Source organism: Oryza sativa, chromosome 1 (genome assembly GCF_034140825.1).
Source record: "Oryza sativa Japonica Group chromosome 1, ASM3414082v1".
In the NCBI taxonomy this organism is placed as follows: domain Eukaryota; kingdom Viridiplantae; phylum Streptophyta; class Magnoliopsida; order Poales; family Poaceae; genus Oryza; species Oryza sativa.
The window spans coordinates 26,612,908-26,630,395 of NC_089035.1; the positions used below are offsets into that span (position 1 = coordinate 26,612,908).

At 48.8% G+C, this 17,488-nt stretch overlaps 4 protein-coding genes and 1 non-coding gene across 5 annotated transcripts; 2 read left to right on the top strand and 3 right to left on the bottom strand.

The window, feature by feature from the left end:
• Positions 1–1,771: 1,771 nt before the first annotated feature.
• Positions 1,772–3,436, bottom strand: LOC4325919 (molybdate transporter 2). The gene has a single exon (XM_015766127.3). The coding sequence runs from the start codon at positions 3,374–3,376 to the stop codon at positions 1,985–1,987; it is 1,392 nt and encodes a 463-aa protein (XP_015621613.1). The 5' UTR covers positions 3,377–3,436; the 3' UTR covers positions 1,772–1,984.
• A 1,963-nt stretch (positions 3,437–5,399) lies between these two features.
• LOC4325920 (pentatricopeptide repeat-containing protein At3g22690) lies at positions 5,400–8,316 on the top strand. Its single transcript, XM_015766128.3, has 3 exons — positions 5,400–7,568; positions 7,688–7,907; positions 8,009–8,316. Exon 1 carries the CDS (start codon positions 5,475–5,477, stop codon positions 7,482–7,484), a length of 2,010 nt encoding a protein of 669 aa, XP_015621614.1. The 5' UTR covers positions 5,400–5,474; the 3' UTR covers positions 7,485–7,568; positions 7,688–7,907; positions 8,009–8,316.
• Positions 8,317–9,673: 1,357 nt separating this feature from the next.
• Positions 9,674–9,747, bottom strand: TRNAI-AAU (transfer RNA isoleucine (anticodon AAU)). The gene has a single exon. It is a non-coding gene; the product is annotated as a tRNA-Ile (tRNA).
• Positions 9,748–11,694: 1,947 nt separating this feature from the next.
• On the top strand, positions 11,695–12,150 carry LOC107281020 (uncharacterized). Its single transcript, XM_015783346.1, has one exon. The coding sequence runs from the start codon at positions 11,695–11,697 to the stop codon at positions 12,148–12,150; it is 456 nt and encodes a 151-aa protein (XP_015638832.1).
• A 638-nt stretch (positions 12,151–12,788) lies between these two features.
• LOC4325922 (DELLA protein SLN1) lies at positions 12,789–14,461 on the bottom strand. The gene has a single exon (NM_001409788.1). It carries the CDS (start codon positions 14,338–14,340, stop codon positions 12,853–12,855), a length of 1,488 nt encoding a protein of 495 aa, NP_001396717.1. The 5' UTR covers positions 14,341–14,461; the 3' UTR covers positions 12,789–12,852.
• Positions 14,462–17,488: the final 3,027 nt, after the last annotated feature.

Genomic DNA, 17,488 nt, shown 5'->3' on the forward strand with positions numbered 1-17,488 from the left:
ATGGACCATCACCTCCAAGCCCAACCTCCCTGGCCTCGCGCCCAGGCTCCACTACGTCTCCCCCGCCAGAAGCAAGTCCTACTACTCCCTCCGCCGCCTCATCCAGACCATCCACCTCCACCACCACCATGCTGCTACCCAATCCTAATCTCAATCTCAATCTGAGTCTTGGGCCCCTCTTCTTGAGGAATCGGATGACGACCAATACCAACAAGAAGCAGATGAAGATGCCATCGCGGGGTACATTGCCTTCATGGAGGAGCAGAATGCCAGGCGCGGCCGCGGGCAGGGAAATGATGAGGAGCAGAGGTCCATGGCCAAGGAGCTTCGGATCAAGGCTAAGGACCAGCTCAGGTCGTTGTGGTGGACATTCTCGATGAAGGTCAAGTACAACGGTCGCGAGGAACTGTGCTACACAGAGCCGCGTGGCCGCTCCCACATCTCCCTCATCACCGCCTGCAAAGCCTACCTTCTTCACCACACGCCCTCGACAACAATGCAGACTTCAAGCATAAACAAAAAAAAAGAGATGGTGAAATGCAGACTTCACCACATGCATGTGCGGCGGCTGCAACAATAAGAGGGCCGCAGCAGAGTACACGGTGGCCGAGTTCGCTGTGCACGGCGACGGTGATGGTCCCTCCACCTCCGGCCACCTCCGCCGCCCGCGGCCTGCCGACTCCCCCTCCCCCCCACCGCTCCCGCCGCCGACGACGCCCTCCCCTTCTTTGCGTCGCCGCCACCGGCAGTCGAACCTCTCGTGACCCGTGGGTCGTGGCTCCGCGCACGCCCGCCGCTCTGTCGTCCGCAGCCCGCCGCCGCGCTCGCCCACCGCCGCTCCGCCGGTGAAGAGAAAAGTGAAGAGGAGAAGAAGAAAAGCGAAGAGGAGGAGAAGAAAACATCTATGAAGCTGACATATGGGCCTCATATATTTTTTTTAATTTTTTTTTCTAACTAGGATGCCACGTCGGCGAAACCACCCACGTATGTTGTCATGGGACCTTAAGTGCACGGTTTGTGTAAGTTTAGGGGTACATATTTCTGTTTTTGTGGTTAAAGGATTTAAAAAAATCTGTTGTTAAGTTAAGGGACCTTCGTGAGCTTATTCCCAGGAAATATCAACCCACAAATCCGAGGCCTCTCCCTCTCTCCTTCGCTCCAAGGCCTAGGTCGATGGACCGGCCCAACTTCCCAAGCTCACTGGCGCTTTTTCCCTCAGTTGAGTCTACAGTGCCTCCCGTATCCCATTTCAACTTACCTTTTGGCCCACCTGTCATAGAATAATAAATTGTGTTCCTCTGTTTACAATTGACATCTCAACATCATTTTTAAAAATTTGAGATTTCAACTTTTTTTAAAAAGAAAAAATGGACTGTTTACATTAAGATTTAAAGTTCTTGCAAGCTGTCATAAAAATTAAAAATATTTTTAAACTTTGGTAATGATAATGATGTTAAAAATAAAGTTTTAGCTTAAAATACAACTTGTATAAATAGTAAAATAAAGAGAAAAAAATATTAAGGTGCAAAGTGAACCATTTACAACTTGTATAAATACCTTTTGTTTTTTGGTATAATAGTACTCCCTCCGTCCCTAAATGTTTGACGCCGTTGACTTTTTTAAACATGTTTGACCGTTCGTCTTATTCAAAAAATTTAAGTAATTATTAATTCTTTTCCTATCATTTGATTCATTGTTAAATATAATTTTATATATACATATAGTTTTACATATTTTACAAGAGTTTTTGAATAAGACGAACGATCAAACATATTTAAAAAAGCCAACGGCGTCAAACATTTAAGATGTTTAAGGACAGAGGGAGTAGTTGGTTTGAAAGTTTGGGCGATTATGTGGAGTTACTCCATTCAGAAATTCAATCACTCGTGGCTATCCGCTATGCATGTTGATACTATATATATTCGCTCGAACAATTCACACCACACTCAAAATCTCAAATCAACAGATGTTCTCAAGATTTCGATCAAGCATCTCCAGCCCCATCTTCATTGGCCTCGTTGGTCGATTGCCGCCGTCCCGCGGCCCAGCGACCGAGCAGTCCTCTGATATCCCACTCCAAATCCCTCAGGCGTAGCAACAGGTACAGCACGATTCCGGAGATGAAGCCCAGCGCGGCGCTCGAGCCTGTGAGCGACACGCCGGCGCAGACCAGCATGACGAACGACTCCTGCTTGCTCCCCATGTCGCGCGACGCCATGGCGAGCTCGATCCCGGAGAAGAGCAGCATGACGCCCAGTATCCCGATCGGGAACTGCCCCAGGATCGTCACGAACGAGTTGCCGAACACCAGCCCGAGCGCCAGCTTGCCGATGGCCAGGAACACCACGGACGCGCCGGTCCGGCCGCCGAACCGGTACTGCCCCGCCAGCCCGCCCGCGCCGTGGCAGCACGGCATGGCGCCGAACCAGCACCCCACGAAATTCATGAGCCCCACGCTCACCGACACCCGCGCCGGCGAGAGCTCGGCCCGTTCCGGGAACAGGTCCGACGACAGCTTGCACACGGCGATCACCGAGTTCAGCACGGACAGCGGGAGCTGCGGCACGGCGCCCTCCCAGAACCCGATCTTGAAATCGTCCCAGGTTATCTTGACCAGCCCCAACGGCGCCGGCCCAAAGCGGAGATCCTGCAGGATGGACGGATCACGAACGAAGCAGAGCACCAAGCCGAGCGCGAACACGATTAGCGCCGCCGGGACGCGGCTGCAGGAGCGACGGCGACGGCTCGTGCCGTCCCTGTTGACGTCCTCGTCGTCGCCGGAGCCGGTGGCGAGGATTATGAACAGTAGCGCGGCGAGCGCGAGGACAAGGCCGTCGAGGCCGAGGAGGGGGCGCGGCACGGAGGTGGAAGCAGAGGAGGAACGGGAGAAGTCCTGCACGTAGCGGATGTACTTGACGGCGGTGAAGGCGAAGGAGAGGCCCTGCGAGAGCTGGACGCCGCGCACGACGGGGAGCGGGAGGAGGCGGTAGAGGGTGGTCATGAGGCCGGTGACGCCGAGGAAGAGGAGGATGGCGGCGACGGCGAGGCCAGCGGACATGATCTGCGGGATGGTGAGGTGCGCGGAGGAGAGCGCGACGGCGGCGATGGACTTCATGGGCTGGACGGGCATGGGGATGCCGAAGAGGAGCCCGGTGGCGAAGTTGTAGAGCGCGGTGAAGATGAGCGTGGTGCCGAGGTCGAGGTGGGACGCGAGCGACAGCGCCAGCACGATGGGGATGTAGGTGCCCAGATCGCCCACCGCGCCGCCCAGCTCCGACCACACCGACGTCTTGAGCCGTATGGTGGACGGGACGAACCTGCGGCGGCCGTCGCCGGCCTCGCCGGAGAGGAGCGGGTCGCCGGCGGAGGATGCCATGGGTGGGAAACTCGAAAGCAACGACTTCCTTTTGCCTAGCGATGTTGTTAGCTTGCACACGTTTCTGACCGGTGGAATGAGCGAATAAAAATACTAATGTCTCTCTCGAGGCTTAATTAAGATGCGATCCAGATTTCCGTAGTGGCAGAGTCCAGTGAACTCAAGTTTGATCCACACTATCCGTAATTGGGCGTTAATTCCTACCTAACCTTAAATAGTCGATGTCACTGTCAGGGATGGTATATGCTTAAAGATTATGGAGGCCAGCTACTGCACGAGATACCACCCAAAGATCTCAGTTCAGATTGGGTAATTTACCGTGTTTAAATATTCTTGAAACTGCGAAGTGCGAACCATATGGCTTTGGCTTTTACTTGACCAAAAACATAATGATGGTCAAATATTATCCATTATTTTAGAATATATTCTGAAACTATGAACCTTGATTCAATTGGGCTTTAGTTGACGGAAATTACACTCGCTTATAGCCAAATATTGCCAGTTTTATATCGAGAATAACTTCTTTTTTCTTTCCAAACTATCTTTACTGTGTTTTTGTTGTGACTTTTGGCGTGATGTAGGGACGGGACAAACAATATCATGGATGATGCATTCTGCACGTACGTCTTCGCAAGATGGATAGCTTCCAACGAGAATAATGGCCGCGACAAGGATGTCAAGTGACATTCTGGCCTTCTGGGTGACGACGGGGTATGAGGATATTTCCCTCTTCGGCCCATGATAAAGGTGGACACTTCAGCGGACAACATTGTTTGCGTGGTCACTTGGAAACCTTTTGTACTACCATACAAATCACAAATGCTTTTGTAAAGAAATGATGTAGACACGGTGAAAATATCTTTCACAAACCTGCTTATCTCAAACGATTCCGCGGTATCCAGTACTCCCTTCCGTTTCACAATGTAAGTCATTCTAGTATTTTCCACATTCATATTGATGCTAATAAATCTAGACATATATATCTATTTAGATTCATTAGTATTAATATAAATGTGGAAAATGGTAGAATGACTTATATTGTGAAACGGAGGAAGTACCATTTTGTTACGAAAATATATCTATTGCGGAATAACTTGGCATCTAAAAACTTGCTATATTGTTAACACTACTTGTTGTAAGTAATCTGTTGAGTTTCTTTCTCCTTGTAATGAAATAGGTAATCTATAGCAATAGTCCATTCAATAATATATGTTTATCCGGTTTGAGGATTCTGGAAATGTGGAAGGCTGTTATCAATGGCAAACCCAACACTAAATTTTAGCTATGACGGATTAATATACTAGGATGAGGCGTATTATACTTTCAGTTAGTGAAATATTTTTTTATGCGCAAACTATACTACAATCGTGCTTTCCATTGGTGAAATATTTTTTTATACACAAACTATACTACAATTGTACTACAATGAACAACTATAATGGAAAATTTTGCATGTAATATTTTTACCAATAAAGTAATTTTCGTGAGAGTGTTATACAGGTGTGTTTGCTCGTATTTCTATTATTTTCTTTAGTCCGGCTGTGCCTTTGGTTTAGAACATTAGAAAATTAGGCCGATAAAGGCATTAAATTAGTGTCCAACTAACCTATTAATCAAATTACTAGCATCTGAAATCAACGCCCAAATGTCCAACGCCAGGTCGCAAACTCACCTTGGTTGTGGGGCATAGCTATGGACAGTGCCTTGGCAATGGCCACGAGAAGATCCGTCACTGGATGTTATTGGAGCTAACGGGGTAAATCAGACTACTCCAATAGTTCAGAAACTGGAGTAATTCGGTTAGCAAATTATATTTCTTTAATTAATAACATGGAAATAGAAGGGGTCATATATGTAGAACAAGAAATACAAGATTTTTCAGAATCGATGCAAAAAGCCCCTAAAAAGGCCAAAACGATCAGCCGAGCTCTCCTTTCCGCGCTGTAACTGCAATGCAGCGTTCAGGCTATCTTCTTTCGGGCCTTCCCACTATCCTAACTCACAAGCCGTTGGTAGTTCCCTTGATCGCTTCCAATAGTCGCGGGCTGCTAGCTCCGTCAAGCGTCAACCAACCGCTGTTTAGTCTGCTCCTCATGCCATGCGTTACCTCTACTTCCACGGCAACGCAAGCCAGGCTCGGCCTATCCGCCACCACCTCCTCGCCTACCTCGACGCCTGCGCCTCGCGGGCCCACCTGGCGGAGCTCCACGGCCGGCTCGTCCGGGCCCACCTCACCTCCGACAGCTTCGTCGCCGGCCGGCTCATCGCCCTCCTCGCGTCCCCCGCGGCGAGGCATGACATGCGGTACGCGCGCAAGGTGTTCGACGGAATGGCCCAACCGAACGCGTTCGTGTGGAACTGCATGATTAGAGGGTACAGCAGCTGCGAAGCCCCCCGGGATGCATTGGCGGTGTTCAGGGAAATGCGTCGGAGGGGAGTCTCTCCTGATAATTACACTATGGCAGCGGTCGTGTCGGCGAGTGCTGCCTTTGCTGGCTTGAAGTGGCGGTCAAATGGGGACGCAATTCATGCGCTGGTTCGGAGGATTGGGTTTACATCGGATGTGTTCGTCATGTCAGGTCTTGTTAATTATTATGGTGCCTTTAGAAGTGTTGAGGAAGCAAGCAAGGTTTTCGAGGAAATGTATGAGAGGGACGTGGTGTCTTGGACGTCAATGATATCAGCTTGTGCACAGTGTGGTCACTGGGACAAAGTGCTAAAGATGCTTTCTGAGATGCAAGCAGAAGGAATTATTCCTAACAAGGTCACGATTATAAGCCTGCTTTCTGCTTGTGGCCAAACACAGGCTGTTGATGAAGGCCGGTGGGTGTACAATCAGGTTGGTAAATTTGGTATCGAGGCAGATGTGGATATCAGGAATGCTCTCATAAGCATGTACACGAAATGTGGATGCTTGTCTGATGCTTTAGAAGCATTTCAAGCCATGCCTGCAAGATATACTAAATCATGGAATACGTTGATCGATGGCTTTGTGCAAAATCATGAGCACAAAGAAGCGCTAAGAATATTTGAAGAGATGCTGTTGCATGGCGTAACTCCAGATGGTATAACGCTTGTAAGTGTCTTATCAGCATGTGCTCAACTTGGTGAGTTGCGGAAAGGCATGCATGTTCACAGTTATATCAAAGATAATGGGATCTGTTGTGACAATATCCTTACAAATTCTTTGATCAACATGTATGCCAAATGTGGTGATATGGCTGCAGCTGAAAGGGTTTTTCAAACTATGACAAAAAAGGATGTTGTTTCCTGGACAGTTATGGTTTGTGGTTATGTGAAGGGACATCAATTTACAATGGCCTTCAACCTATTTGAAGAAATGAAGATTGCAGAAGTCGTGGCACATGAAATGGCACTGGTTAGTCTACTTTCTGCTTGTTCACAGCTGGGAGCACTTGATAAAGGAAGAGAGATACACTCTTATATAGAAGAGATGAATGTAGCCAAAGATTTGTGCCTAGAAAGTGCCCTGGTGGATATGTATGCAAAATGTGGCTGCATTGACACTGCTTCTGAAATATTTAGAAAAATGCAGCATAAGCAGACCCTCTCATGGAATGCCATGATTGGAGGTCTTGCAAGCAATGGTTATGGAAAAGAAGCAGTGGAGCTCTTTGATCAAATGCTGGAGTTACAGGATCCAAAACCGGACGGCATTACTCTTAAGGCAGTTCTTGGTGCCTGTGCACATGTAGGAATGGTTGATGAAGGTCTCCGTTACTTCTATTTGATGTCAAGCCTTGGTGTTGTCCCTGATACTGAGCACTATGGTTGCATAGTAGACCTCCTGGGGAGAGCTGGTATGTTAGACGAGGCATTTCACTTTATCAAGAAGATGCCAATAGAACCCAATCCTGTAATTTGGGGATCACTTCTTGCTGCTTGTAGAGTTCATCACAGAATGGATCTAGGAAAGGTAATTGGACAGCATATCGTTAACGTAGCTCCTAATGATGTGGGAGTGCATGTGCTCGTTTCAAACTTACATGCTGAAGAAAGTCAATGGGATGATGTCGAACATGTTAGAGGACTAATGGGAAGCAGAGGTATAGAGAAGACACCTGGACACAGTTCTGTCCAGGTATAAACCTTCAGAGTTCAGACTATGTAAACTTCACTTGAATACATGATCTACCATTGAGTAAAATATAGAAAGTTTGCAGGAGCAAATGTAAGTATGTAACTATTCAGTTTCAGTTTTCTTCAAAAAAAATAAATAAAGAAGTAAACTATTCAGTTTCAGTTTTACAAGATGTCAGGCATGGCATGACCAAACTTCACTATCTACAGGACATGATTTCTGTCTCAATATCAAATGTCTAAAGCAGGATCTAAAAGTTCTCAGGTTAACTTCTGCTGTTGAGCATAGTCTATAGCATGGCCTACAGAATGTTTGGTTGCATTACTGAACTGTGCTTTACAAACCCTGTGTGATACTATCTGTTCTGGCGTCAAAGGTCATACCAACATTTTAGTTGCCCACTGAAGGCTTATGAAATTGTGCTAACTGGTACTCATCAGTCTTTATACTTCATATGTTTGCGAACTCATCTATTGTCTTTTCCTAGCTACCATTTCTAACTGAATGGCTAACTGGTAGATTACTTGCAGGGCCACGGCTGTAGCCGGGTAAGACAATAATGCCTACATGTGGGTATGCTGCGTGCCTGCGTGACTGCTGATCTCCGTGCTGAATCCTTGGCCAGCCAGCCACAGGTGAAAAAGAGAGGCACAAATGTGCATTTAAGTAGCTGTAGTTACTAACGTATATCGGGAGAGAAACAACAACAAAGCCAGTATTTAATTTCTGCATCCATATAATCACATTTTCTCTACTCTTGCACACTGGTGATAGTTCTGCTTTTAAAACTGTTGAAGGCAAATTTCAGCAAATGTTCAGAATATTGGACGATAGTAAATCAGCACTAGCCACTAACCCAGTTTTTACATAGAGAACTTTTTCAGTATTTGAAGAATGATTGAACGAAGAAGTTCAAACATAGAGAACTTATTAATTACTACCTCCTTTTCAAAATGTGTGATGCCGTTGACTTTTCGCATAACGTTTGTCCATTCGTCTTATTAAAAAAAATTGTATAAATATCATTTGTCTTATTGTGACTCAATTATAACTTATACTTTTACATATCAATGGCATCATACATTTTGAAATGAAGGAGATATTTGAAGAATGACTGAACGAAGCAGTTTAATGTGAACTCGCATTTTCTAGATGGAGTCATACGAAGAAACAAAATAATATACTTAGTAGAAAATATGGCCCATTTAATTAACTGTATTTACTGAAGTGTACTGTACCTGTAGAGAAACAACAGCAAAGTCAGGATTTACCTTCTGCATCCATTTTCTCTAATCTTGCACACTGGCCATAATTCTACTTTTACCTGTTAGAGTGAGAAGTGCTGCTGAAGGCAAAATTACAGGAAATGTTCATAATATTGGATAATAGCTCGTCAGTACCAGTATAAAACATTTTAGGTTTGTCCTAAGTTAAACTTTTTGATCAATTCTATAGAAAAATATAGCAGCATTCCATTATTCCATATAATAAAACAAATATAATATCAAAATATATTCAATGGTGAACTTATATGACAAAACCAAAATGTCTTAATTTCTTTGATGTAGTTTGAATGGTGATAATTCTACTTTTATCTGTTTAGTGGAAAGCGCTGCATGAGGCGAATTTTAGCAATGTTAAGAACATTGGACAATAGTACTGGGAAATAGCTCACAAACTAGTTTTGACATTCTTTTTAGATGGAGTTTGAATGCAGCCATACGATTCAGATGGATTTTAAATGCAGTCATACGAAAAATAAGAAAATGGATGGAATTTAAATGTGGTTATCGGAAAAAATGGAGTTTGAATGCAGCCATACGATTCAGATGGATTTTAAATGCAGTCATACGAAAAATAAGAAAATAGATGGAATTTAAATGTGGTTATCGGAAAAAGGAAAAACATACGATTCAGATGGATTTTAAATGCAGTCATACGAAAAATAAGAAAATAGATGGAATTTATATGTGGTTATCGGAAAAAGGAAAAGGTATGATTTTAAATGCAGTCATACGAAAAATAAGAAAATAGATGGAATTTTGTGGTTATCGGAAAAAGGAAAAAGTATGATTTTAAATGCAGTCATACGAAAAATAAGAAAATAGATGGAATTTAAATGTGGTTATCGGAAAAAGGAAAAAGTAAGAAAATAGATGGAATTTAAATGTGGTTATCGGAAAAAGGAAAAAGTATGGCCCATGCAGGTCTCGAACCTGCGACCTTCGCGTTATTAGCACGACGCTCTAACCAGCTGAGCTAATAGGCCATCTGATCAAAACGTCTTTAACACAGTAGAAATAAATATGTACTCCCTCGAAATGTTGACATTATTGACTTTTTAGCGTTCATCTTATTAAAAAAATAAGTAATTATTAATTCTTTTTCTATCATTTGATTCATTGTTAAATATATTTTTATGTAGGCATATAATTTTACATATTTCACAAAAGTTTTTAAATAAAATGAACGGTTAAACATGTGCTAAAAAGTCAACGGCGTCGAGCATTTTAAAACGGAAGGAGTAATTAATTTCTAGCATGCCTCATGATTGCCTAAAATTTCTCCTCCGCCACGCCTGCCGCCTGGGCTCATTCCACTAGTGATACTGGATTACTAGCCTGAACGCAGGAGATCGGCGGTCACCCCGATTTGTTTCGATACCTACAAACTTACAATGGTGGATCACCCACTTCGTACTTTCCCGATCTCTTCTCACCATGTCGAGCGAGTTTCCTATTTCACCGCAACACCTACTATCGAAAAGCAATCGTTTTTCCTACCCGAAGGTTCCCGCAGCAATCCCATCCGCGCTGCGAACCAGCGACTGCGGACGCGCGCCACGCGCCCACGCTTCAACAACGTACCCGCGATCACACGGGCGGCCGGCCGCGCGACACAGCACGTGCCGCCCGGTGGTCCGCACTCCGCGCGGGCGGAGCACGTGACGTGAGAGCGCGCGCGGGGGAGGGACACCGGCCTCGGCTGACATGCGCACGCGCTGCGCCGAGCCAAGCCACCCGTCCGTCCGCCATGCGCCTGCCGGTCGGGGAGCGCAGCTCGCTGATCGCCCCCTCGCTCGGGCACGTGAACTCGTACGCCGCGGTGGACTGGTGGTCCGTCCGCTGACTCCTGCCGACGCCAACTAGCTTGCCTCCTCGCTGCAGGACTGCAGCATAGTAGTCGGTAGGCTGCTACGAGCAAGTCGCGATGTTGTCGAGTCGTGGTAATGCAGACGTGCACGTCGGTTTGCCTAGTTGAGCTGACAGGTTTTATACGACTCTCTCTCTCTCTCTCTCTCTCTCTCTCTCTCTCTCTCTCTCTCCACACGGTTGTGACTAGTGTGCATCCAATGGTACAGTAGTTTGGAGTGGAGACCCATACACCGAGGAATATACGATTCCTTTTCACGTAACCCCACGCCACGTCGCCACAGCCCCCGTACTGTGTATCCGCGAAAGCTAGCAAAATGTATCTTTTGCCGAACTGCAGCAGCAGCTCCAATTAAACCTTGTATTCAATTGTTCTTCTTACTAAGGGAAAAGTACGCAGAAGATACTCAACTTATCATCGGGATAAAAAACGTCCTTAAACCATAAAATCAGATATATAGGGTCCCTTAACTATATAAAACCGGTTACCCGAGATCCTTCGGTGGTTTTGACCCCGGTTTTGATCTACGTGGCAGCTGAGTCAGCGTGGGACCCACGTGGGCCCCACATGTCAGGTGACCACACCACCCCCTCTCTCTCTCTTTCCCCTTTCTCTTTCTTTTTTTCTGTTTCTCTCCTTCCTTCCTCTCGCTCTCTGCTCTCACACTCGCAGGGCATGGGGATGCCGACGCTAGGGCGCCCACAGTGGCGCGCGCGGGCAGAGGATGGTGCGGCCGGCGACGGCGGCTCCTAGGGCGGCTCGAGCTTCCCCCTGGCGGCACACAAGCTCAGGGAGGGAGCATCGAGAACCAATCCCGCAGCAGCCTCCACCTGCTCATGGTCCAGCACGACGACGTCCTCGCCGCGGATCTCCTCGCCGTGCTCGCTGTGGACCTCCCCGCCTAGCGCCGCCACACCTCTTTGTCATGGGCCGCTACCTCGGCGGCGTCGACGCGTACACCAAGCTCGCCGAGAGCGGCAAGCTGCCGGTGATGGCGAATAGGTTGGGGGGAGGGGCTGATGCAGGAGCTCGCTAGTGGGGTCCGGCTGCTCATGGACCCCGCATGGACAACGCCGCGGAGGTGGCCAAGAGGGAGAAGCGGGGGCATTCTGTCGATGCGGCGGTGGAGGAGGAGGAGGACGCCAGCCACCACAACGCGGCGGGATCCGGCGGGGATGAGGGGGACGAGGAGGAGAGGATCTCGTCGGGAGGAATGGGCGCGAGGCACGCCGACGACCACCGGGAGAAGCGGGGAACACCGACGCCGACGACCACCATGCCCGTCGCTAGGGGGCTGCCACCTCCACAACCTCCGCCTCCGCCATCGCCGCCTACTGGCTGCCGCTCCCTATCCGTCGCCCGCCGCGCGCTCGCCCGCCTGCCGCCACCGCCACTCCGCGCCTCCACTCCACTCCGCTTCGTCGGCTCCTGCACTCGCACACTGCCTCCGTCGGCCGCCCTCGTGGCGCCGCCCTTCTTCTCTCCCGCCTCGGCCCCGCCAGCTTGCAGAGAAGTGTGAGAGAGAGAGATGAGGAAGGGAGAGAAGAGGCGAAAGAGGGAGAGGAGGCTAACGTGGATAAACCTGACATGTGGGGGGGGCACGATAACTCAACCGCCACGTAGACCAAAACTGGGGTCAAATCCACCAAAGGACCTCAGGTGACCGGTTTTGTATAGTTAAGGGACATCGCATATCTGGTTTTGCGGTTCGAGGATGTTTTTTATCCCGATGACAAGTTGAGGGACCTGCGGTGTACTTTTTCCTCTTACTAACGAGGCCTACGCCCAGTCCTGGCCCAGCATCAGAATAGCAAGCCCGATACCTTTGCCAGCCCAGACTTATGTGTGAATTTAGGCCCAAAACAAGTCAGTCTTTTCGCCCGCTGAAATTGCTCAGGTCTACTAGCAACTTGGGAAGGGCGTCATTAGATCGAGGATGGTGGCAGTATTAACAAGGGTTTTGACGGCGCCTTCTCTTATGTCTCTTTGTATAATTGTACTCCTACTATTAACAAAGATATGCCAAGTATATTAATTAATCAGTTGGAATATCCAAATTGCATCTGAAAAATATATGCCAAGTATACTCCCATATCGGCGAGAGAGATAGATGGACAGGAAACTCTTCATCAGATGGTAAGTTCAAAAGTTCCATGCCATTCAGATTTTCATATTTGCGATTTACGATCGATCCCCTTAATCAAACTAACCCTCCCGCGATTTACAAACACACGCTGCTACCATCCCGAGCCCCACTGCTTTTACCATTGCTGCTGCCGCTGTTGTTACTGTCACTGCCGCTGCTACCGCTAACGTTGCTGTTACTGTTGTTGTTATTGTCGCCGCCGCCGTCCCCGGCGGCTTCCCAGGCGGACGCCGAGAACAGCGGCCGCCCGTGCCAGCCGAGGGTGAGGCACCCGTCGGCCTCCTCGACGCTGTGCCCCTCGCCGGAGAACAGCCCGACCAGCATCCTCGCCTGCCGCAGCGCGTTCGAACCGAGCGGCACGGCGCTCAGGCCGGCGCGCGTGAGCCTGTCCCGCCACCGAGACAGCGGCTCGTGCCGTTCCCTCCGGGCGGCGCCCTCCCCGCACACGATGTCGCAGATCTCCCTCTGGAGGTACGCCTCCGCCATCGCGTTGCCCGCGCCGCCGCTGGCGCTCGCCGCGTCCAGCGAGTCGAACACCGCGGAGTAGTAGAACAGCGCCTCCGTGAACCTGTCGAGGAAGCCCGTCTTGTTGTGGTCGGCCTCTTGCTCGATGACCGTGAAGATCTTGGGCCGGACGGAGGCGACACAGTCGAGAACGGCGTCGATGGGCGCCTGATCGGCCGGGTCGCCGAGGAGGCGGTGGAGCTGCAGCACGGAGTTGAACGCGACGGCCTCCCCGGGCGCGATCTGGAGCATCCACGGGCGGACCTCGTCGAGGCTGTTCGCAGCGACCCCGCGGAAGGAGAAGCGGACGCGGACGGAGCGCGCGAGGTCGGCGAGTCGGAGGCCGACATCGCGCAGCTCGTCGCGGCCGGTAGGTGAGGGCGGGCCAATGCCGGTGATCCGGAGGAACGGCGGGCCGCCTGGTCGGAGGGCGAGGGCTTGGATCAAGGCCGGCCACTGCAGGCCCTGCATGAGGCTGAAGTCGATGACATGGACGTGGTCGCACCCATGGAAGGCCTCGAGGATGGCCTGGTTCGCCGTGAAGTGCGCGAACTTGAGGTAGGGACACGCCTCGTAGAAGTGATGGTAGAGGAAGGCGTGCTCGGCGTCGGTGGTAGGCGGAGCGACGGGCGAAGGGAACAATCTCCGGGAGAGCGCGGTGGTGAAGTGGACGGCAACGCGGCCGATGCCGGAGGCGGCCGAGACGGCCGCAAGCGCGGCGTGCGAGTCGGCGAGCTGCGCGGACGCGAGCGCGTGGTCACCAGCCTCGATGGCGCCCGCGCAGCTCATCAGAAGATGAACCAAGCGGATGCCCGCGACCTCCTCCTCCTCCCGCCGCATGGCCAACACAGCAGCGGCAGCATCAGGCGCGCACGGCGGGAAGGCCGCGGCGAACTCCGGCAGAGCAGCGGCGTCCACATCCGCCCCCGCAGGCGGGTCGTAGTACCCCACGCCGTCGTCGGGCGCCACAGCCGCTGGAGGCGGCAGAAACCCAGCGTCGAGGCCGGATGACGCGGCTGGATCCATGGGCCACTGGAACGGGAAGGTATCCATGGCCATACTAACTCAAAGAGTAGTCTAGTCTCACCGCTTCGCACTCGGCGAGCGGTGCGTGTGCAGCGGGGGGAATTGTAGCGGTGGATACAAGAGTATAGAGCGGAGCGTCAGCTAGGAGGGAGTAGGAGTCGGTCGGAGGAGGGAGAGGAGGGGGAAGAGGTTGAGGGCGAGTGACGTTGGCGGGGGGTGCACACGTGGAGATGCGGGAGGGGACACGTAGGCCTCGGGAAGGAAGGATTCCGGGTGCGAGGCGGGGCGGGAGGCCCGAGGAACCGCCGTGGGGTGGGGATGCTGCCCCCCGCCTTCTGTCAATTCCTGTTTTCTGATTTTGTCCGTGGGGGGGATCTCGGAGTTTGGAATCCTGTACAAAACTACAGAAAACTTCGTGACGGAGAGAGAGCGAGGCAGGAATAGGCCATTCAAGCACGAACTTTGTTGAGATTTTGTAGTGAAACCACTCGAATTTTACATACAAACAGGATCCTATGTCCATGTCTGACGTGAAATGTTCAATCGCTAGCAGTAATTTCTTGGTAGCGTTAGAGTGTTTCAAATGAAGTGCTATTTTTTTTTTTACGTGCCATGGAGCTTATTCATGGCGCGGTAGCAATCCAACAGAATATGTTAGTCAAGCTACCAAACGATACGGTAGCCTGAAGGTAATTGTCTGAGACAAAAAAAAACTAGTACTGCCTCTATCTAAAAGTTTAATACATATTTCATTTTTTAGTTTTTAAATAAATTGGACATATTTACTCTGTGTGCTGAATTAAATTGTTAGTCGAAATCTAATGAGTTGGCTTAATACTCATCGGTTACATGTATGTATATAGTTCGTTGGTTTTGTCACATTGATGAATGAGTTAATTTCTTCTTAATTTTGATTATAAAAGAAATACTCCCTCCGTACTCGTAAAGAAAGTTGTTTAGTACAATGTTTAAGTCAAACCTTAGGAATATAAATCATGAATAACTCTCAAATTGTTGAGTTTGAAAATGTAAAAATTATATAAATAGATTTGTCTTGAAAAATACTTTCAAAAAAGAATACATATATCACTTTTAAATAAATATTTTTATAGGAAAAAGATGTTAAAGTTGTGTTTTGGAGACCGTGTCGCTGTCCAAAACGACTTCCTTTACGAGTACGGAGGGAGTATACCTTAAACTTTTGGGTAGGGTTTGCGTGCGTGCGTCCATAGGGGTGAGTGCGCGTGCGTTGTGAGTGTCTGCGTTGTACTGTGTAATTCTCATAAAAAATATTTGTGGAGAAATGGTGCTAAATACTTGTATGAGGAAATTACACCATGGGGCTGGAATATGCCTCATGCGAATCATAAACTGGATATTTGGATAGCTAACAAGTGTAAGGAGAAGTGTTCAGCCTCAAATTATTTATTTATAAAGCTTAGATATTTTTGTCACAGGATGTTATTAGTACACACCTAGTATATCTGATTGTTAGGACTATACATTTTTGTTCTTGTGATGAGACTTTGGCTTGGAGTTGTCAGTCCACTGATTAAATTGTACACAATATGTACCTTTCCATAGGAAACGCAACTGATTGATCAATTCAATTGTATGTGTTGTCCTTTTCATGCTACATAATCGACATCTCAAACAACTTGATCGTAGTTCTATCAAACAACTAACTAAAAAAAGAAATCACACACTCTACATTTGTGAAAAAATATCGGCCCGGCGAAAACTTTTGTGAAAAAATATGTATATACATAGTACACAATAATTTACCTTTCCTTGTCAATTGTGGCCCATTACCATCATTTTTTTTTCTAGTTAGACATTTGCACTTTCCCGTATGACATAATAATATGCCAATTTCTTCGAAATAACTTCATCGCATTTTAATTGTGCCATATTTTTCTTTTACAGATGTCCCATAATATATATAAAACGGCGATCAAAGTTGTCATAAAATGCTCCTACTTTTGGCTGGATGAGTGCACATATCTTTCTGTGTACATAAATACATCATTTCAGAAAACGAAAGTAAGACTGCAACATTACGAACCTCAAATGGAAGTTTGAAGACTACACAAGGCAGTTGCTGGAGCCCCCACACCTGTGTTGATAGTGAGATATGTAAGCAAAGAGTATGGTTTTACCTCATTAAGCACAGACAAAAATTGCTGGGTGCCCCACGGTTGCTACCCCGGAGAAATTTCCTTGTTGCTGTAACGGTCGAAGCCGTGCCATGTGTTATCACCCATCGGTGACATAGGGGGAGGTCCCCCACGGATAACTTCTGTAGCAAAATCAGTGGGTAAATGCGTCGCGCCCACGAGAAATGCACCCAGATTTACCCCCAGAGCATTGCTTGGTGGGCCGGCGTGTACAAGAGTAGGAGAACTGGGGATAAGGCCTGACGTTTTGTAGATTCCGCTGCTCTTTGGCGAAAAGTCGTTTTCAGTTGTGCCCCCCAAAACAGGCGATCGTACATCGGCGGCACACCACCGTCGCTCGCACGCCGCTCTGTAGCCAGCCGGCAGCCGCCCGGCGCTCGTCACAAGAAAAGTTTCCTCGGATCCATGCACGCATCAACTTTCAAGCAAGACTTGTTGCTGAAACGACGACGGGCTTTCTGCAAAATTTGACACAAGTTCTTGTGGAAACCTTAGTCTCAGCTAGCTGCTGAACTTGATTTCACAATTCACAGCCGAGTTTGCTCTTAACCATGGCAATTTTGAGGCTCTTTGTGCCGTGTACTGGAACATGCGCAGCAGAGCATGTGCGCAACTGTGTACCGAAGTGACGTGCGAGCGAGTCGTCAACCTCGGTTGCATGCTTGCGGCCATGGCCCTACAGTCTACAGAGGCAGGGGCACGCAAATTAAAACGGAAATCGGGGCTGGACCCGTCGACCTGGCGGATGGTCCTGATGCGTCATGCGGTTGCACGGTACCACCACGACGTTCGTAACAAGAATTTGCTGGGTGGGAGACGCGCGCCCGTACTTACCCTTTGCATCCTAGTATGACCGATTCGATCGGATTAGCCCATGCGCAAGCGAATCAGCGGCGGCGAAAGCGCCACCACACCTAATTAAGCGCTTGCAGATTTGTCATCTGCCATATCGCACCCAGAGGCACATGACATCGACCAGCGTACTCACCAACCGTTGCCGTTTC

Excerpts from the sequence above, each read along its gene's own strand:
- LOC4325919 (XM_015766127.3), bottom strand. The coding sequence starts at position 3,376 with ATGGCATCCTCCGCCGGCGACCCGCTCCTCTCCGGCGAGGCCGGCGAC.
- LOC4325922 (NM_001409788.1), bottom strand. The coding sequence starts at position 14,340 with ATGGCCATGGATACCTTCCCGTTCCAGTGGCCCATGGATCCAGCCGCG.
- LOC107281020 (XM_015783346.1), top strand. The coding sequence starts at position 11,695 with ATGGACAACGCCGCGGAGGTGGCCAAGAGGGAGAAGCGGGGGCATTCT.
- LOC4325920 (XM_015766128.3), top strand. The coding sequence starts at position 5,475 with ATGCGTTACCTCTACTTCCACGGCAACGCAAGCCAGGCTCGGCCTATC.